The sequence below is a fragment of the Gobius niger genome (assembly GCF_951799975.1).
Source record: "Gobius niger genome assembly, chromosome: 11".
Lineage (NCBI taxonomy): Eukaryota > Metazoa > Chordata > Actinopteri > Gobiiformes > Gobiidae > Gobius > Gobius niger.
The window spans coordinates 5774692-5796739 of NC_136862.1; the positions used below are offsets into that span (position 1 = coordinate 5774692).

The 22048-nt window shown below is 40.7% G+C and overlaps 1 protein-coding gene across 1 annotated transcript; it reads left to right on the forward strand.

The window, feature by feature from the left end:
- Positions 1-567: 567 nt before the first annotated feature.
- On the forward strand, positions 568-18122 carry usp28 (ubiquitin specific peptidase 28; the record flags this gene model as incomplete). Its single annotated transcript, XM_079566683.1, has 15 exons — positions 568-596; positions 1774-1950; positions 3812-4014; positions 4086-4156; positions 4673-4901; positions 5075-5413; positions 6293-6414; positions 9245-9526; positions 10374-10469; positions 10579-10757; positions 12661-12739; positions 12957-13036; positions 14188-14311; positions 15401-15599; positions 17895-18122. 15 exons carry the CDS (start codon positions 568-570, stop codon positions 18068-18070), a joined length of 2385 nt encoding a protein of 794 aa, XP_079422809.1. The 3' UTR covers positions 18071-18122.
- Between the last annotated feature and the right edge of the window lie 3926 nt (positions 18123-22048).

Below are 22048 nucleotides of genomic sequence, written 5' to 3' on the forward strand. Positions count from 1 at the left end.
ATTGTGTAATTGGATGTACAATATCTCTTTGTCTTTTGTATTTACTCTCACTGACAATTAATGAGTAAAAAAAAAACGCAACATGCTACGACACCTGCAGTGGCACTTATGGCCTCAAGGGGCACGAGCTAATTAGTTCTGCTTTAAGTCGAGTCAAAATCGGGTCCTGGTGGATGTTTTGTATCATTCGTGCTTTAGAAAATGAAGCAGATTGTCCAAGAAGAGGCGAAAAACCAGCACTGGAAGCTAGCAGTTAGCATGTTAGCATTCTCCGTTATTTATGTATTTAAGGGCTGTTTGAACCATTTCACTCCCTCTCCATATCTCTGTATCTTTATTTGGTAGAACAAAACATCCAAAATGTAACTTTTGTTGAAGCAGTGGTGTAGGAATAGATCTTTGTTTCCCCCCTGCTTCAAACGTTACCATTTGTGGGTGTTTCCAGGAGATGCTGTTTTTCAAAATAAAATTATTTTTTCACACATAAAGGAAGATAAAAACCAATGAAAACATTTTGTTAGCCAATTGAATCCCCGGGCCCAAATTGAACGTTCTATCTCCATATAAATGGATAAGGAAGATAATACTAAAGTGTGGTGAGGTATGCTTTGTCTTTTTCATGGCATTTATATAATTTCTGTGGTTTCTTTGGTCTATTGTTGTTGTTTAGTGGCAAATGGATGTGTGAATTTGATTTTAGCATTTAGCTCAGAGGGACACTTTTACACGCTAATTTGTATGTTGAAGGGGGGTATTATGCAAAACCGACTTTTTCAAGCTTTACATCATGTCATTCCCTCATTAAAAACGTGCCTGAAGTGTTGCCTTGGCACATTCACGTATTTTTGAGTAATCTGTAAAGACTTTGATGGCAGCCATTTTAGGGATAGGTTTGCCTGAGTCCTCCTTGGAACGCCCCCACCTCCTGGAGACGCCTCCGACCTTTCGTCACCAGCCGAGTAACCAACCACTGCTCCTCAGCAGAACCCCTCCCCACTGATGCCACAGACAGCGTGTGGAGGCGGCGTGTCGGAAAGGGGTCAGAGGTTCTTAAAGAGACAGAGGCCTATTTCAAGACATTCACTACAGCCATTTTGAGAGAGCAATTTTATACAAGGCAGTTATTCTAATTTACTGCATTTACAGACCAACAGAAGGTTTTCGTCATCATTGTAGTGTGATATAGACTGGTGCTATGGGATTGAAAAAAACATAATACCCCCTCTTTAAGTAAAATTAAGGCTTTGACCTAAATGTGGCTGATGGGTTGACAACAGGTGAAAACATCTGCATAATTTTTTATGTTTGGTGACTAATGCTAACGACTATAGGAAAAATACACTGAGCAGAACGCTTTGACTTGCACCTACCTACTGTTTAAAAACTCAAGATAAATTGAGACAGCTGGAAATGTCTTGACGCTGGCAGCCAACGTTTTGTGATTAACCAAATAATTTCTCCAGGGTCAAAGTTTATAAATGGCTTTCTACAAGAGCACAAAACACACGAGCAGAAACAGAACCAAGTTGTGCAGAATCAGCACTAAACGCTGTTACTTCGAGCTGAGAGTGGTCGAATGACAGGCGGGAATTTGAGAAATTTAAGTGACACATTGCGCAGATAAATAACTGATTGGATCGACACCAAACTTGTGGACGAAGTGATCTAAGGCGCTGACTCTGTAGAAATGTAGTGGAGCAGAAAGTATTATCTTTCACATGAAGTGGAGGAAAAGTCAATCTGCAAAAAGTCACTGTGTGTGTGTTTTTGCAGCTACAAAAACTATGGCTCGGGACCTACCAAGTACCCCCTGACCGACATGCTTCAGTTTGTCCTGGAGTTCGCCACCACCAAGCCCACAAACGTCTCCCCCGCGGACGATCTGAGGCCGGCCGCCCCCTCCCCCACGCCCCTGGCACACCCCCTCAGCGACAGCCTCTGCAGAGACAGGTGGGCTTCACAGGCACGACCCTCCAGAGCGTCATAAACCCGTCACAATAACAGCTGAATTTAGCTTTGACCTTTGAGCGGGGTTTAACCGAGGTCCTCTGTGAGCGTTTAGCAAATACTCATGCTTTACTAATACTGTAGTTATTAATATTGACGATGATATCATGTACGAAACATTACGAGCAATAATGTAAGCTAAAACATCTTGAACAACTTCCTACACAATGCAAGAGGAATTTTGGGAGTTGAAGAAGCTTGTGATGAGTTTTAATGTTGAACAAAATGCTTTTACATTATTAACCTCTTAGAGCAGTACTAAGTAACTTTTCTACCTCAATAAATCCTTTTCGTAGTCCCTCTGGGGGTGTCCCTGGTCAGAAAACCACACTTGCAGCTTTCCCTGCTCCGGGTCGGAGTCACCCATACACACTAATTGCATCACAAAGAAGACGCTAACAGGCTAACGTGCAAAGCTAACTGCGGGCTAGCGCCACTTAAACAGTATTTACAGCCAAGTTTGAGGGAAAAAAATGATCTCCATTGTGTAATTGGATGTACGATATCCCTCTGTCCCTTTGTCATTTTTGTCAGCGTAGTATTTACTCACACAGACAATTAATGAGTAAAAAATCATAACATGCTACGACACCTGCAGTGGCGCTTATGGCCTCTAGGGGCATGAGTACTGCTTTAACCCTCGCGTGAACCCAGCACATTTTCTTCAGTTCAGCATTACCCAAAACTTAAGCTTACAGCCTATAGGCCAGTGTAACAACCCCATCTGAAAGCCAAGGCTTCCAAAACTGACCTTCCTTGCGTTGTCGTCACTTTTTCGGCGTATTTTTAGTGCTTTTTTGTAACCATTTTGTTGCTTTTCATCTCGTTTTTGTCATTTTTGTTGTTTTTGTTCTTTAAATTATTTATACCAAAATGAAGGCCTTTAAAGTCATTATTATACGGCTCTTCACAATGCAAGCAGAGCGCTCCATTGATTTGAATGAGATTTTCCAACATTCTACCGGTCATTATATTCTGATAGAGGACCTCTGAAAAAAATAGTGACGCTGCCAATGGCAACAGAGTTTGTGCTTGTAATACAGGTCTTACATATCACTCCACACGTAGTCGAGGACGCTGTCTCTCTGTCCTCGTCTCTGCGAAAGAAGTCGGGGGAATCGCTCGTGAAGTTAACAGGAGTCCGACTTTCAACTTACCCAGAGATTCACCACCATTCCTCCAACTGCACCTTCAACTAAGTAGCGAGGCTAGCAATCAGTAGCTAGCCTAGCTGCTACTAGCCTAGCCACACTGCCTGGAATCATAAAAAAAACATTGCCAAACACCATGCAAACTGGGAACTATTTCCCGCAGAAATCATTAAATAAACCTTTCGACCTTCATAAAAGTCTATGAAGTTTATGTTGTGTGTGTTCAGTTGGCAAATGGCCGCATAATAAGCAGGATAATGTAAGGAACGCTAGTCATTATCGGGAAAAGAAAATATACTTTATACAAAACCCACTCAATGACATCGCTCAATTATTTTTCTGCTTACATTTGTCAAAAATAGAAAAACAAAGTCTTGAATATGAAACTTTCCCTCATTCCCTTGTTTTATTGACTGTTTACAAATCTGACAAAATGAAATATATCAAGATTATTTTGCATTCGTGGCATTAAAAATATAGTATGTAGGCATTAAAAAGCATTACATTGAACTTGCTGCTTCCTGTTATTTCACGTCCTGAAGAAATAACTTATAAAATGACAAAAGGGGGAAAACAATGTGCCTTCTCCCTCATCGTTTTGACAACACTGCACATATTTTTCTGTATGTGATTGTGTTAATTTGTTTCCTCAGTGAGTCAGAGGACGTGTCTGACAGTCTGGGTGCGGGCGTCTCCACTTGCCAAAGGACGCCCATCTACAAGCCGTTCACCCAGTGCAGGCCTCTGGTGGACTGCCCCCCTCACCCCGCGCCCCACAGCATCACGGAGGAGGAGCTGCACCACGTCAAGACCTGCCTGCAGCGCTGGAGGACCGAGGCCGAGAACGACATCAATGGTCGGTCTCTGAGTCCGAGACAAAACCGGTGTTTGCAGGAGTTTTGTATTTGACCCGTTGTGTTGTTTCAGAGCTTAAAGCCAACATCGACAGAGTTTCCCAGGAGCTGGAGAGAATGTACTCGGACAACAGTCTTTGTCAGGTACGACCATGAACGGCATCATACAAAAACAAAACTTATTTCATTCAACGCTAGATTTTTCAAAAATAATTAATATTAGCATCGATGTCAGGGGGCAACGTCAGGCCCAGAAATACTATTACGCAAATAAGAGTACTGTAAAATGCGTCATATATAGTGTACAACAATACATATCTGAAACTTTATAAATCAACAATCATTAAAATCATTAAAATAATAGTTAATAGTCAGGAGTTAGCATATTGCTAATAAACCCCCATCTTCTCTTTAAAGTCTTAAAGGAACAGGCCACCGTTCCATACTGAGATATGTATATGTATGTATGTATATCTATACAGAGGACCCAAAATATGGAATATGCCTGTGATACCAAAAGTGTTTATGTTTTTGTTTATTGAAAGGATCCCCATTAGCGCAGCCAAACTGGCGCTATTCTTCCTGGGGTCCAACAGTTAGCTATAATAGGATAACATATAACTAAGAACCCACTCTGTACTGAGTCTGTGTCATCCACAGGTTCCCTACAGGCTGCACGCCGTCCTGGTGCACGAGGGCCAGGCCTCTGCGGGTCACTACTGGGCCTACATCTACGACCACGCCAACCAGCGCTGGCTCAAGTACAACGACGTGCACGTGAGCGAGTCGTCCTGGGACGAGCTGGAGAGGGACTCGTTCGGCGGCATGACCAACGCCAGCGCCTACTGCCTCATGTACATCGACGACAGGATGCCACAACTCATCACAGGTCTGTGTCCTAATATCACAATAACTAAAAGATAAACGGTTTCTCCGCACGCAAACATGATCACCTTCTTTTTTCACGATTTCTGGTTTACTATAAACGTACTTCTAATCATCCAACTTCCAACTATGTCAAATGCCCTAGAAAAAGAAAGTTTCCTCTGTCTCCCTCTTCAGAAGACACCGACGACGAGACGGGCCAGCCGCTCGTGGGCATGGACTCGCTGCCTCCCGTCCTGCGCCGTTACGTCCACGAGGACAACCGCTGGTTCCAGCAGGAGCTGAGCGAGTGGGAGGAGCAGTTCTGTCAGGCTGCCGCCCCCCAGGGCGAGAGCAGCGGGGCGTCTGCCGAGCCCCCGAAACCCAGGGAAGAAGAGGAGGAGGAGGAAGAAGGAGAAGAAGAAATATCGACAAATGCACATGAAACGGCCGATTCTGCAGAGGAGCAAGTTACACACATAAAGCCAGAAGAAGAAGAGGAGACGCAAGAGAAATCTGAGGCACAGCAGAGAGAAGGTATGAGACGAGGCGTGAACAAACTATAAAAGAAACTCAAGTTAAAGCCGACATGAATTTAGTTTTACACACAGGATATTACACTAGAATTCAGGGGTGGCAAAAAAGTAATAATGTGGAGCTACAGGTACAGGTACAGGTATTGTTTTACAATACTTGTAACTGAACGATGATTTCACTGCACATACTGAATATTTTGTTGTCTAGAAACATAAAACCGAATGATTATGATTATGTTCACACATTGCATAAAAGATGACAATGGTTCAGTATGTTGTGTTGAAATGTTGGTGAAAATATCAGCGTTTACACAGTGTGGCGCTTTGAGAAACCTGGTAATACAGGCTTGAAAAGCGTAGTATAAGCCAGTATTATCGCTGTGACTGTGAAGAACTTTTTTAAATGAAGAACTGTCAAGTTTCTTCATTTAGTCTTGATTTGTAGCAGGAGCTCCTCATTTGTAAATACGTTAAATACAGAAGCACAACTTGCTCTTTGTGCTGGGACAACCAACACTGGGAAAAATGCCATTTTATCTTCAATAAATGGCTTGAAATGTGCTTGAATTTAAGCTGATTTTGAGTAGGTTTGGACTGTTTGACCAAAAGAAAAAGTCACTTGGAATAAAAATAAAAACGTTGAACATTTAAAACAAGACAAAAACCCACTGAGACAAGAAAAGTCAAAGGCAAGAAAAATAATTCTTGCCCCACTGGTAATAAATAATAAAGTCCAAACAGACTTAGCACAAATTCTGTTAATTCAAGCACTTCCTTTATTTCTGTCTGCAAAGCCTGGCGAAGCTTGACATGTAAACAGAACAACAGGCCGGGACTTTCCACTGAACGAATCAACACATTTGTCTATTTCCATCTTCAGAAACTTCAGCAGACCCCCCTGAGGCTCCTGAGAGCAAGCCAGACGACAGCCCTTCACAAGTCCCTGACAGTCTGGAGCAAAGCCAAGGCTCCGATTCAACTGAGCAGGAGCAGCAGTGCCCGGTAAGCGCCCACCTGCCCTTCTGCATCTGCACAGCTCATTAGATCAGTCTGTTTTTACTCACAGCCTACTAAAGCTATGCGTTAAGTCCGTCCGAAAGTGTTTGGAATAGTATTGTTCGTGTGGCATCGCTTCATGGAGCTATGAGCGAATGACCGAATTTGTGACGGTGATTTTAAATTTGTGTGGACTGTGTCTCCTTGATTTCACACTGCTGCTCAAGTCATAAACCATTAGTGCCCAAACTTTTTGTCTCCTAAGGGCAAAATGAAAAGTGCCTCAGGTTCGCAGGCCAAACACGGCAATGTCAAGCGTGAAATACTCATAGCTACAAATAATAATAGTTACTTTATTTTATTTTTTGGTATATTTGCATTTAATTCTGTCTCTGCAAATAACATGCTACATTAAAACAAATGTTAACTATGGCAAAAGCCTAGTTTTAGTTGAACAAAATCAACAATTGTAGCAATATAGTGCAAAAATGTAAACAACAACAACACCTGTATCTACAGTACCTACAGTGACTTACCTCGTTTATTTGTTAACTAATTTTTAACGCGTCAGTTCAGCATATAATATTTTATAAGTGAATTTTTAACATGACCTTTGTTAATGTCAACAACGTTTGCAATAAAAGTTGGAAAAATAGTAAAGTTAATGTGTTACAGCAACGCTCTGTGATTGATAATTACCACGACGCTACAACAATGTTTACGAAAGGAGTGAAACAGCGCCCCCAATTTGACGCTGGTGGCCAAAAAGTGTACTGCATCCATATTTACCATCGAGAATGAATGGGAGACAAAGTAGCTCAAAAGTAGGTCACTCTCTAGCAGGCCAGTGTAATTGTTCCTGTGGGCCAAAATTGGCCCGCGGGCCCCACTTTGGGCACCCCTGTCATAAACAGTCGATTTATTTAGTCTCTTACCAAGTCAGGATCGAGATGTGGGTCAGGAATACCAGGCCACATTAAAGCGGTCGGCACATATGGGTCATGGATCTAAATTTACCTCCCCACATAGTGATGGAGAGGAAACCCAAATGCCAGGAGCCGCGTACAGTAACGGAGATAATGATAAAGGTCACGGGCGGAAAAGTATCACCTGATGTGTCTGACAGCAGAGCGACCTTGTAAACAGCGCCAGCGGTCGATCTGCTCTGTCATAGAAAGTATTTGTCAACAGATTTATTTACATGCTTGATAATTAATTACAGATGAACTTGGGTCGCATTAATCCAAGTAAATGTGGAGATGCCGTACATCATTTGAAAGCTCAGGACCTTGAGAGTTACAGAGCTTTGATTGTTGAACTTGACTCGACTGGTTACAGATGAGACATTTATTGAGTTTTTGTCTTGGTGGCCTAAAGTGTGGCTGATTTGGCTTAGAAAACAAAAACAAGAGCCATAATAGATGTTTTCTTTGAGCAGATGTTTTGTGTGCCTTATTGGTCATAGGCTGGTCTCAGAAAGTGCCTAGAAATTGACTTCCGTTCCAGGAAATTGGAAATACTTTTTATTATGTTTTTATTAAGTAAAACCTTCTTCCACAAAAAGTTCCACAAACAAACCCCTTGCACTTAGTGAGTAATCGCCTTCTAAAGTCAGGGAATGTATGAAAAATGTGACATTTTAGCCTCTAATAGCATTTGACTCCAATGATCTCAGAACGTGATAAGACCATACACTTCAAATTTCACGCTAATGCAGAGAATACCAAAAATATTAAATATGTGGATTATCATGTGGATAACAGCGAGAGCTGAGAAGTAATCCTACTTCAAAAATGCATGTTATACTTTTATTTGTGCCTGGATGTGCCAAGTGCCAAAATATTTTTGATACCAGGAGTATGGTGCCCCAAAAGTGTAGCCTATGGCAATTGTTTCAGTGTCGGTGAAATTCTCTCTTTCTCATCTGTATTTCTATTTACATTATTAATGTAATGGTGTAAATTCTCAGTTTTATTCTCAGCTTTAGTCTAACCTTTAGGTTTAAAACTGTTAAATTGGGACGATGCCAATGTTTCACTTGATATCCCGAGAGCTTCCTCATAATAGTTGTCAAATGGTGAACTTCCAGTCACATCAGGGCTGAGCTGCTTCTTAGTTTCTCGTACAGATTTAACTTTTTAAAGCCTACATTTCAACAGACAGCTATCTTGACGGTGCGATTGTTTTAACCCCTTAACTCCCACCTGAACCAAGCACATTTTCTCCAGTTTGGCTTCACCCCAATCCAAAAGCTTCTGGAAAAAAGGTGTGAAAATAGCAACAAAACTGAGACAAAAACAATGATGAAGATGTGACAAAAAAGTGAGAAAACTTTGACAAAACAGTGACGGAAAAAAGACAAAAATGTGACGAAAAAAATGTGACAAAAATGTAAAAAAAAATGACAAAAAATGACTAAAGAAATGACATAAAAAAGACCCAAAAAAATTCAAAAAAATGACCAAAAAAATGACAAAAATGAGTTGAAACCCCCCCCCCAAAAAAGATGGAAAAAAATCTGATGATGTGAGGAAAAAGATCCATTTAGATGAATTTTGTAGATCTTAGCTTTCAAATGAGGTGTTACACTGGCCTACAGGATTTGGGTAAAGCTGAACTAGAGAAAATGCTCTCGTTTCAGGCGGGAGTTAAGATGTTAACAGCTCTCGCATTTACTAATTAATTGCAGAATATTTAGCCTAATTATTATGGCGAATAAGCTTAACTCGAAGGCTGAAAATGCGCCGATAGTTCTGCACCTGCGCTGCAACACCAGCAGCTCCACAAGCAGCTCGTTTCGACAGCGCACCGGACTAAATGCTTTGACTGTGTTCAGGCCTCTGCTCCTGAACCAGCAGCTGAGTCGACGAAAGAAGCCTCGGACGTCCTGGTGGAGGAGGAGCGTTCTGAGGTGACCGTCCCTGACCCTACGGCTGCTGCTTCTGCTTCTGCCGACCAGGAGGCTTCAGACAGCGCTGCGGAAAACCAGCCGCCGCAAACGCACCACCAGGAGGCGCCGACAGAGAGACCACAGCCCGAGAACGAGGTGTCCGAGGTGGAGATCCCCAACGTGGGCCGCATCATGGTCCGAGCAGACGCCGACGGCTACAATGAGGAGGTACGAGAGAGTACTTACAATACTCACTGTGAGGAAAATAGAAAAAGAGCTGCTTAATCACATATATTTCAGAACATTTCGGTTTGTAGAGGTTTTTTATGAAACCAGCTGCACATCTATAATGGGATGTTTTAGGCAAAGGGAGAGTGTTCTTCATTTCCCTCTGCTTTTTGCGGTGGGTACAGTCAAAATAAAGTAAAAAGCAGCGACCCAAACAATTTCTCAAGTAAAAGTAAAAATGTACTTGGAGAAAATGTTGCTTTAGGAAGTTTTAGTGAGTAACTGAGCAAAAAAGTCTTATTTATTTTCAATGACGCCATGAATTGTGTGAAACAAAACAAAAAATAATGTAGTAAAGCGAAGAAAATTCCCAGAAATTGGCATGAAAATGCAGAAAAAACAAAATCATTCCAAAGAATAAGATGCACGAGACAATCTACATCTGCTTTATAGATCAAAATGAAGCATTTTCCGCTTAAATATTTACTCACAGGGGAAAAAGTAACAATTAATTTTGCTCAAGTAAGAGTAAAGATTATAATTTTACTCCAGTAGATGTAAAAAGTACCATATGATAAAACTCTATGAAGTGCAAGCTCTTCAAAAAGTTACTCAAGAAAACAATTGCAAAACAAAACTTGGCTTTTCCATTTCCAAATTAAAACTGCAATAACAACAGCAAATTTCTGAAAAGGCTTTGTCCACGTGCTGCAAAAACACGAAAAAATAATTGCTGCCACTGCCAGTAAAACTGATGTAAAATATATAATTGATTAACATTTAAATATTGCATGTTTTTTCAGTGTAAGTTTGCCACCTTTCATTACAGTGAACGTTTGCCTTTCAGATGATGTTGACTCCAGCCATGCAGGGAATCATCTTGGCCATTGCTAAGGCTCGGAAGATCTTTGACCAGGACGGTCCCGAGGCCGGACTCATCAAGGTGGGTGTTTCACGGCTCACGAGGCTGTGGGGACAATTACCTTTTCGCCCTGATTATTATCACCAAATACCTACAAAACTGTGAACTATATCTCTCTGCTCCCCCTCAGGCCTTCCACGAGGAGTATAACCGGCTGTACGAGCTGTCCCAGGAGGAGGCCACGTCGCAGGAGGACTCGCGGCTGCAGCACTGCCTCGTTTACTTCTTCCAGAACAAGGCGCCCAAACGCGTCATCGAGAGGACGCTGCTCGAACAGTTCACAGACCGCAACCTCAGCTTCGACGAGAGGTAAACACACACATGCACTGCCTCAGAAGTTAGTACAAACTGTTTAGGGTGTTTATTGCAGTCTATGAAGTATGGGCTTTTTACTGTATATTAAAGGTACTCACAACTGATCCTGGGCTTTATTAGAATTTTAATATTGTCTCTTTCCACACTTATCTTCTTGTAAAAAATAGGCTTCTGCTTTTTCCATCCAAACCGCAGTAGTTCAGCGGTTTGTAGACGACTTTCTCTACAAACCGCTCTCACTACGACACAAAAGCACTTGAACACAGTGCACTCGTAATTCCCACTTTACAAATGGAAAGGATCATCTTCACCAGAGTGCATGAAGGAGGCAGAATTTCCCAGTTTCCCAGTGGAAAATAGGAGATGAGGATTACAAGAGCACATGAAGACAGCATTGATCCTTTAGACCCAGGATACAAAGCTTTCTGTCTCAATGTCAGGGGCGGATCTAGAAAGAAAATCACGGGGTGGTAAGCAGGGTCAGGGATAATTTCTGGGGTGGCAACACATTTTAGAATGGAGAATGTTTACAGCAGGAGTACGCAAGTTCAGCTTGATCACATGGCAATTTTTCTGTTTAAGGGACTAGTATACCGAGTTTAAAAATGTTAAAACTAAGTATTTTCCTCCCCCTACATGATCCAGCAATGTTCTAATGTGTAGAATGAACCCAGACATATTACAGTTACACGTATGACCTGAGGTGGCAGTAGTGAGTATAAAATGACCAACTTGCATCTAGCCCCTTTAAAATAGTAGCATTGACCATAATATAAGTAGGGGTTTCTTACTCAGTTTGTAAAATCATAATTTTTGCCACAGGAGTTAGCACTTGGCTCCTTATTTAGCTCTAAAGTTGTTATAAATCTTTGTCCCATCAAAAAAGTACTAACTGAGAGTGAGCCTCTGTAAGCGCCCAAGTAGCTTCTAGAGCAGATGTGAAACATCACATCGGTGACCAAAAAATAAATAAATAAATGAATCAGGCTTTGAAGATCTGGATTGCAACTAGTTTTTGAAACAATGCATTTATAAAGTGCCGGGTTGATGACTAGAATTTAGACAAGGACAAAACCTGGCTGAGATCAATGGGGTGGCATGACCTTTTCTAGGCCGCTTCCACCCCTCTAGATCCGCCCCTGCTCAATGTCCATGCTTTCTTCTCATATATTATTATTCAATTTACACTACCTTGATGCATTGTACCTCATTAAATTTAGTACAATGTCATGTGCTCTGTAACAATCTGTAATAACTTGTACCTATGTTGTACGTACACAATGGAATAACTTGTATTAGTACTTTGTAAGTACATAATATAATAGGACACGAGACCCTTAGGGTTAGGGTTTAAGGTTAGGGTTAGAGTTAGAATTATGTCTGATTAAGTTATGTACCTACAAACTACAAATACGTATTATTCCATTGTGTATCTAACCCATAGGTACAACTTATTACACATTGTGACAGAACCCATTACATTGTACTAAATTTAGTTAGGTACAATGTATCAAGGGTAGTGTAAAATAAAGTGTTACCTCTAATTAACTACTGTATACAGCCAGAACAAATCAGGATTTTTACTACAAACTATCTCAAACAGAACAATTCTCAAATCATTATCTAGTGGACAATAAAACAACAAATCGTCTTCAGCTGTGCCAGATCACACAGAGCGTGGATGTGGATAATGTGCTTACTCTGCCACCTAGTGTCCAGATTCTAGCACTACATGCAACTTATGCAAATGACAGTGGACCTTTTTACAGTGGAAGCTTCGTTTTTCTTTCTATTTAGTTGTCAGATTAAAAACTGAATCGGGAGTAAATTTGGCGGACGAATTGCAGATGTGCAGATGAGCATTGTTATGATGATTGTTTCCTGTTGTGTCCTTCAGGTCCATCAGCATCATGAGAGAGGCCAGAACCAAGCTGCGAATGATCAAACCGGACGACATGGACATGGACGAATACCTGGTACTGCTCTTTTTCACTCCACTGCACTTTATTTCACCAATTATGGATGTTTTGTGAGTAAAATCCATCACATTGATTGGACAGCTGTTCCTTTATCTCTGGTTGTGTCCCGCTTCATTGAGTGACGTAAACTCCGTGTAGTTTTATTCCCCTGGAGACTTTCGACTGTAGTTAATGGCGTTCAGAGTAAATATTTTGGTGCGTGTTTGTGTTGCAGCTGTGGCATGACGAGTACAGGATGTTCAAGAGCGTCTTCGTCTACCTGCTCACCGGCCTCGAGCACTACCAGAACGGGAAGTAAGTGGAACGTGTCCTTTTAGGTTTTCAAAGCAGGGTTATGTTCACAGCACACATTTAAATCTTTCAAGGACTGTTGAGAGAAGACTGGAATATCACAAAGTCTGAAATACAGAGGCAACAGGTTTATACAGAACAAGACCCAATGAAGACGGGATATGTTGTGGTTTCTAAAGCTATTGTATTTATTCTGTCTCTTCTCGTCTCTTCTTGTGATTCTTCAGGTGATGCTCAGGGTAGTCTCTAGTTCCATACAATTTCATGTGATTTTCGCCAGATGTTCTGGTGAATGGTCAGCAAACAGCCGATGCATCCAGGCCTCTAACGCTGTTTTAAGATTGTAGATCCGTTACTGCGCAAGAACAGCCCTGTTTATGAACATGGTCATAGAATTCATATATATTTAAAACATTAAAATGCCTACGACCTGTGATGCCAGGCACAAATTACTCTAATCTGACTACTTTTTTCAGCAACGAGTAATCTAACACGTTACTTTTTCGAGACCATTTATTTCTTTATTGGTTTATTTGGTAGGGACAGTGCATGTTAGTGAACACACCACACGGGATTGTAGCCTTGTAGCTCTCATTCACCCTCATTCACCCTGGCCTATTGTACATGTTTTTAGTGGTAGAGGAAACCGGAGTAACCGGAGGAAACCTACGCAGACACGGAGAGAACATGCAAACTCCACACAGAAAGGCCCCCTCCAGATGGGAATCGAACCCAGGACCTTCAAGCTGTGAAGCACTTGCACTAACTGCTGCGCCACTGTGTCATCAGAGGATTAAAGAGATGGAAATATGTCACTTTTCTGAGTCTGTGGCGCTTTGTGGATGTTACTGTAAAAAATGCACTTCCCGTAACGCGAGTATTGGCATTTGTATGTTGAGGCAGGGGAGGTTATGTCTGCTGAATGTAACTAATACAGTAACTTGTACTCTAATTTACTTCCTTTTAGAATCAAGTAATTAGTAAAGTAACTATGTTACTTCTTAAAGGAGTAATCACGAATCTGTAATCAGATTACTTTTACAAAGTAACTGTAATGCTCAGTTACGTCCATTAAAGTCCTTTTAAAGTCCTTTTAAAGTCCTTTTAAAGTCTGTGCGTTTAATAGTTTTTCCATTTCTGTTGCCGTTTGTCAGAATGAGGGAAGCTCTGACGTATCTGGCCCACGCCTACGACACCAACTGCACTCTCCGGAAGAACGGGCCCAAACGCGGAGTGGATGATTCCCTCATCGCTGTTTACAGACGGAAATGCCTCACGGTGAGTTTTTCTACAAGAAGAATAACCAGACCTGGGGTGGCAAGAGTGACAGCTGAAACAACTCGAGCTACTTCAAAAGAATATTCTCAAACAGGAGTGCGCAGAAAAAAGGTTTAAGCACTACAAAGCATCAAAAGCAGGGACCGAAAAATCTTCTGTCTCTAGATCCAAGTGTTGATGCTGTGAGTCCAGAAACAGCTTTACCCAAATCTGAAAACTTCTTGACTGGAGCTGATCTAGCATTTATCCTCATGTTGTTGCTGCGTTGTTATCACTTTTTTGTCATATTTTTGATGCGTTTTTGTTCCTCTTTAATGTTTTTTTGCCGTCTTCATCAACATTTCCATCTCGTTTTTGTTGCAATTTTTGTTGCTTTTTCATTTGTTTTGTCTCGATTTTGTTGCTCTTTTGATTCTCATTTCCATCTTGTTTTTGTCGCATTTTTCTCATGTTTTTGTCGTAGTTTTACGCTTTTTCCTGCACTTTTTTTTTGCTGTTTTCATCCTCGTTTACATCTCGTTTTTGTCGCCTGTTTTGTCTCTTTTCCATTTAATCTCGTCGCTTTTTTTACGCTCTTTTGATCCTCATTCACCTCATTCTTGCTTTTTTGTCATGTTTTGTCGGCTGTTTTCTCGCTTTTTCCAAGAAGCTTTTAGATTTGGGTAAAGCCAAACGGGGTTCATGTGGGAGTTAAGAGTTAAAGGAAGTGACTTGGTTGTTTCAGCTAAAATAAATGATTTTTCCACTATTTTACTTAATTAAAAAAATAAAAATCTACTTTTTCCCCTTTTTTTTTTTACTCAAAGTTTGCCCCATTTTTTCCACCCAATTTTCTTTATTTTTGGCTGAATGTTTTCTCATTTTCCCAATTTGTTTCCATCATTTTCGCTCCTTTTTTATCACTAATATTTTCCCTTTATTCTCCCAAATTAAGATTATTCCCATTTTTTCAGATTTTTTCTGGTATCAAAAAGAAAAAATGTAATGGTACCCAGCTGTATTCTCAAATACGAGTAAAAAGTTGTAGTTACCCGAGTAGAAGTCCGACTTTCAGCACATTATTCACACGGTCTTTGTTTCTTTCCCCAGACGCTGAACGAGAGCGCGTCCCGGTTGTTCTGCAGCGGTGAGGAGGACAAAGTGAAGGAGGCGTTGGCCATTATGGACGAGTCGGTGATCCCCTGTCTGCACCTGATGAGCCGGGACTCCGCTCTGAGCCAGGAGGAGCGGGACGCGCTGGAAAACATCCGCAGCCAGTGGTGCTGCTGCCTGAGTCACGACATGGACGGTACGCTGCAGCTGGAGACGCTTCCAACGCACTGTACACACTGTGCTTTTAAGCAAGTCACTAAATCAACCTCTTAACCCCCGCCTTAAACGATCTGTATCATGCTATTATAGCCATCCCAAAGTAAACTATTGACGTTTATATGATATATTGTACCTCTACCATTATGGAGTACTCATTTTTGTGAGAAATATAAGTATTTTCTGGGGGTATTTTGCAAACTCGAAAGACATGACGCTTCAGTTAACTCCGCCCCCTCTCTACGAGCGGATCTGCCCATGCAAAAAAAGAAATATAAATATTACAGCAATAAGTAGGAGTTGACATTTGCAACACAGTTTCGTAAATGGCTAACACACACGCTAACACACACGCTAACACACAAGCTAACACACACAAACTAACACACAAGCTAACACACACAAGCTAACACACACGCTGCTAACACACAGGCTAACACACACGCTAACACACAAGCTAACACACACAAACTAACACACAAGCTAACACACACAAGCTAACACACACGCTAACACACAAGCTAACACACACAAACTAACACACAGGCTAACACACACGCTAACACACAAGCTAACACACACAAACTAACACACAGGCTAACACACACGCTAACACACAAGCTAACACACAAGCTAACACACAGGCTAACAGACACGCTAACACACATTGGTAACGCTATTGGTTATAAAAGTGAATCCACTTTGATTCTGTCGAAGGTTCACCAAACATCCATCAGAGACAGTCACAGAAAAACACTATTTTGGCTGATAGTCGCCAAATCCCGGAGAGAAAAAACAACTTCTGACGAGTGGCCTCTTCTTTAGGATGGTTGAATAAAGTCCTCGTAGCCAAACGCGCTTCTTTTTCTCCGTGACATTATCGCTAGGTAAGAAAAAAGAAAAGGCGTGTTCGGAGTAGCTTAGAAACACAGCTTTCAGTGCAAACATGACATCTGTTCAGACGCTCTGAGGGTGTGTTTGTTTTGTCCGCAGGGGCAGCACGGACACCTCGGGCACTTCCTTTTTTTGTTTGTTTTCTTCTTCTTCTTTTCTTTCTTACAACAGAAGAAATGACAAAAATCAGGCCTTAAGGCACATTACATTACAGACGTCGGGCTCTTCCTGTTTGACACTCAGTCCCGGCGCCAGCTCAGTACAGAAGGGGGGGCAGCTGAAAACCGAGGGGGGGTGATGACGTGTACGCATGCATAGTATGAGAAAACGTATGCAGCCCAACTGTTTAATACAAGCCACATAGAAACGTGATAACAAGTTACAATAACACACAGGCACAAGTAAAGATACCTGCTTTAACACAACGTAACTATTAAGAAACAGACGAAAACAAGGCGTTCACTCACTACGTAGTCCTGAAGAGTCCTGGTGGTCTGCCGCGCCCACACCTCGGCAGGTGCTCCTCAGCTTCTCCGGTTCTCCTGTTGCTTCTGAAAGGCTGCAGGGACGGCGACGGTGTCGTCATGTTTGGCTTTTTCAGCCATGTGCGAATGTTTGGAACACAAAATATAGCTGCTAGCTACAGGCTACTCCTTATGGCGGGATGATGCACTGATGACATTGTTAGCAGTTGCCTGATGGGTTCAAGGACCACTAGAAACTAGAATTTGAATTTCCAAAACTGTTCATTAGTCAGTGGAGTTTCTTCTGAGTTTTAGGTTGTTTTGAACACATCATAGACTGAAAACAATATATTAAAAAACGAAAACACTACATTTTGACTGAGGGGGCGGGACTGTACCCGTGAGGGGGCAACGCCCCCTCACACCCCCTCTTGACGCCGGGACTGTTGACACTATGACGTAAAAACCGTCAGAGTGTCACAAGTCAGTGGTTTTCCAGGAGTGGGCGGAGCAGAAAAAAACAAGACAAAAAAGAAACGAAAACACAATAAAAACTGAGTCTCTAACTAATATTGCCTTAAAGGAACAGGCCACCGTTTTTCCATACGAGATCTGTTCTTACCTGAGCTTAGACGAGTTGATCCGTACCTGTCTGTTTTTTTTTGTGCCCGTGGAAGAGCGTGGTCGCTTCCAAGTTCACACCTGTTTGGAGCTATAGGAATATATTGGGAGATGCCAAATGCTAACAACATCTTTGGTCGTTTTGTGTGACTGAGGGCACTCACAAAGACCAGACAGGTACACATCAAATCGTCATATCTCAGTATGCAAAAACGGTGGCCTGTTCCTTTAAAAGACTATAAAAGTTACAATGATACAACTGCAGCCTAACATGTTCGTTCCTCTTTGTCCTTCAGAATCTCTGCAGGTGAAGCTGGGGGAGTTCTTGCCCCGAGTCCTGGACTGTTCTGCGGAAAGAGTGGTGCTCAAAGATCCTCCCGACATCCAGATCCACGTGTCACATGACCTGTGCAGCCGCCTGGCCGCGCTCATGGAGTCCATCCACAGCACCTCTGTCGTCAGTGTGCAGTAGCATGTTACTGTGCAGTACTAATGATACTTCACACCTGCCTGTTCTGTAACACCTTCACTGCACCTACATCAACACCCACAGTTTGTACAATGTTAAAGTCCAGCCACAGGACAATATCAGTGCAATATTATGTTAATGTGCCTTTGATCTTAGAGGTTTACTGCTGCAGTCACACGATAATGTTGGATCGATAGCTTCTGTAGCATAGCATTACAAACTTCTTTCCTTATGTTTTAACTGTACATTTTATTTTGCACAGCAGGCTTACCATAGTAGGAGGAATGGTATTTTTGCACTGAAGAGTGAGTTCACTGAAGGAGCACGCTCTTTGTTCTTCACAAAATAACACCTCATGTTTCTGTGGCCGCGGAAGGCACGACTCATGACTTCATTGTGCCATTTAGGTCAATAACTGGATCTTACTGTCAAAACATGGATTACTTTACAAACAGAACTCCTGTTGTCTGACGGCCTGTTGAACCACGTGGAGACCTGCTTCATTCAGCTGAATGTTACTTGACTGCTTTGACAACAGTGTTACTTTTAGATTTGTACTATACACTGTCTAATAACATTTTAAAATGTTTTATATGAATTTATATGCTTTATGTGGAATAATTGCTGTAGAGACATGTATTTGTGATATGTGTACAAGTATTATTATGAAAAACAGCATCAGGGATGTTCCCTGTGGGCCAGCACTGTGTGGATAAGCACATCATGGATTGATGCACAATTTACATCACAGTATTTACATCACCTGTAAATGTGGCTGCCCTGGAGTAAATGTCCCAATAAATGTCCACCTGACCATTCCCTGTTGTCTAACTTTGTCACTATTGTTTTGATAATCCTGTCATCACAATACGAGCAATTCATCTGTGCTCAGACAGGATTAGAACAGTTCACTCAGAGCCTCATTAAAAGTGTCCAGAGCAGAGCAGGCATGGGTTTATTGATTTACTAACTTCAGTCACAGGCTCTGTACCTCGAGCAACTTACCGCCTGTGGCTTTGTGGGTTTACTGCTTAGACAGACATTGGTGAGGAAAAAGAAAGAAAGAAAAATTCACAGCAGCATTCATGAATATGTTAAAAATGTTTGTGAGAAAATTTGAAATGTTTTTTTCATCCGGGCCTGGCAGTAATCGGCCCTTTATTTGGGAAATGGCCATATATAGCTCATAATTAAAATGTTTGGTCATAATTAAATAAGACTGGGACAAAATATTGTATCGCAATACTTTTTGCTGCAATACCAAGTTTTAATACTTTATCAAGTGCTTGTGTTTGGAGGCATTTTTATCAAGCACTCCTTTGTTTTTCAGTAAAAGTTACACAGCACTTTATGCACTTTTCAATCTTAACACTTCAATAAATGTCAAAAGGCATTTGGTTCATTAACTTTGGACACATGACGGTTCAAGGTAAACCTATTGCTTATCATAATTACTTACTGTATCGTCCCCTGAGTATCGTGATATGTATCAGATGGTGAGAAAAGTGTATCGCCCCAGTCCTTTAAATAAATGTACATAAAACATACATCAATATACAGTTTAAAGATGTACATAAATAAAATATAAAGTATCAAGCTTAAGGGTTAAGGTGTATTATTGTACGAAGACATTTTTTTCTGCATTTCTCATAATAACCTCTTACCAAAGCATGAACCGCATTTTCTCCAGTTCGGCTTTACCCAAACGTAAAAGCTAAAAGCTGGAGAGCAACAGTGTAGCGCCTCATAACTTTTGTGTCTCGTTGTCGCCACGTTTTTGTCACATTTTGTCTCATTTTGTCACATTTTGTCATACTTTTGTTGCACTTTTGCTGTTTTTCCAGCATGTTTTTGTTCTTTTGTCGCTTTTGTGTTGTGTTTTTGTAGTTTTTTTGTCTCGTTTTTGTCACTTTTTTGTTGTATTTTTATTTAATTTTTTTCATTTTTTTGCTTTGCTGGCTCATTTTCCTTGCTTTTTTGTCACTTTCTTTCTTTCTTTAGTATTATTATTATTATTATTATTATTATTATTATTATTATTATTATTATTATTATTATTATTATTATTATTATTATTATTATTATAACCCCTGAAATAAATGTTTGCAACAATAATATAACTGTTCAATAAAAGCCTAAAAAAAAAAAAAAAAGATCGGCTCGTCTTAGCTACACTTTCGTCGCTTTTTTTGGTCACAGTTGTTGTTGTTGTTGTTGTTGTTGTTGTTGTTGTTGTTGTTGTTGTTGTTGTTGTTGTTGTTGTTGTTGTTGTTGTTGTTGTTGTTGTTGTTGTTTTTTTGGGGGGGGGTAAAGCCAAAATGGAGAAACCCTAATATAATAGATCCATGGAGAAACCGCGCTCGGTTCAGGCGGGGGTTAACAGTTTTAAACTACAAATCGTGTGCTTTTATTTTGTTAAGAAAGCGCTCCAAACCGGAAGTCCTCGCCTTTTGTTTTTCCGGTCTGGGGCGGTGTGTGTGAGAGATGTTGAATTTCGGACTCGGTTTACAGCTCTCCCTCTTAACTGCACCAAAGCGTGAGAATCAGAAGCGACCACGATGACAGAAAGTGCTCTGTGATGTGCACAACATGCCGCAGACGCTTCCTGGACGAAGTCTGAAAGGGAAATAACACAAGTGCGGTTTGCAAAAGTGTGATTTAATCTATTCCTCATCTGTCAGTGTCGCGATCATCACCAGTGCGGCGTCTTCAACGTGGGCGAGCGATTTAAAGTCCCGAATAGCACCTTTCTCCTCAGGTAAGGCGCATTTTCCTTTTATTTTCCTGTTCATTTCATACACGATCACATGTAATCACGGCGTATTTATACTAATCAGGAAGCGTTAGCTAACTTTGCTAGCCACATTCAAATCCAGTGGGCTGCTACTGCTTTGAATGGGTCAAAAAATGTTAAGAAATGAACTAAATTAAGTGCTGTTTTGTGCTCCTGTTTGGTTGAAGTTGTCTCAGAACACGTTTGGAGGAAAGAAGCGATTGCACCGGCTCAGCTAAACTTGGTAAAGGGATCCTGTTGAGCGTTGATCTAAATATATGCACAGACTTCGGTGGTTCTCACTCACTGCTGACGGGACATGAAGCTAATTAATACAAACATGGCTGTGCTTTTACATAGGGCTGCTCGATTATTGAAAAAATAATAATCACGATTATTTTTGTCATAATTGAAATCACGATTATTCAAACGATTATTTGTTGCCTTTAAAAAAAACCTCAAAAAAGTGACAAAAATCCAGCAAAAGTGAAAAAAAATCCAGCAAAAAAAAAGACAAAAATCCAGCAAAAAAAATGACAAAAATCCAGCAAAAAAAAGACAAAAATCCAGCAAAAAAAAGACAAAAATCCATTAAAAAAAAGACAAAAATCCATTAAAAAAGACAAAAATCCAGCAAAAAAAAGACAAAAATCCAGCAAAAAAAAGACAAAAATCCAGCAAAAAAATGACAAAAATCCATTAAAAAAAAGACAAAAATCCATCAAAAAAGTGACAAAAATCCATCAAAAAAGTGACAAAATTCCATCAAAAAAATTACAAAAATCCAGCAGAAAAAGACAAAAATCCATCAAAAAAGTGACAAAAATCCAGCAGAAAAAAAGACAAAAATCCAGCAAAAAAGCGACAAAAATCCAAAAATTAGAAATTAGAAAAAAAAAAATAGAAAAAAAACATTGAAAAAAAACAAAAAAAAAAACATTGAAAAAAAACATTATAATCGATTTTTTGCGATTATGCTAATTTTGTAATCGTTTACTGTTGTAATCGAAATCGTAATCGAATTTCGATTAATTGCACAGCCCTACTTTTACATAATATTTGCTCAGCATTTCCTCCGAGCCAAAGTGCTCAAGTCATGTTATGTTTATCATTCTACTCCCTACTTGCCTTATTATCGTTGGAGGAGCGATTGCAGATTAAAGGCGCACTGTGTAACTTTTTATGCAGGAAAAAAAAGTTAATATTAG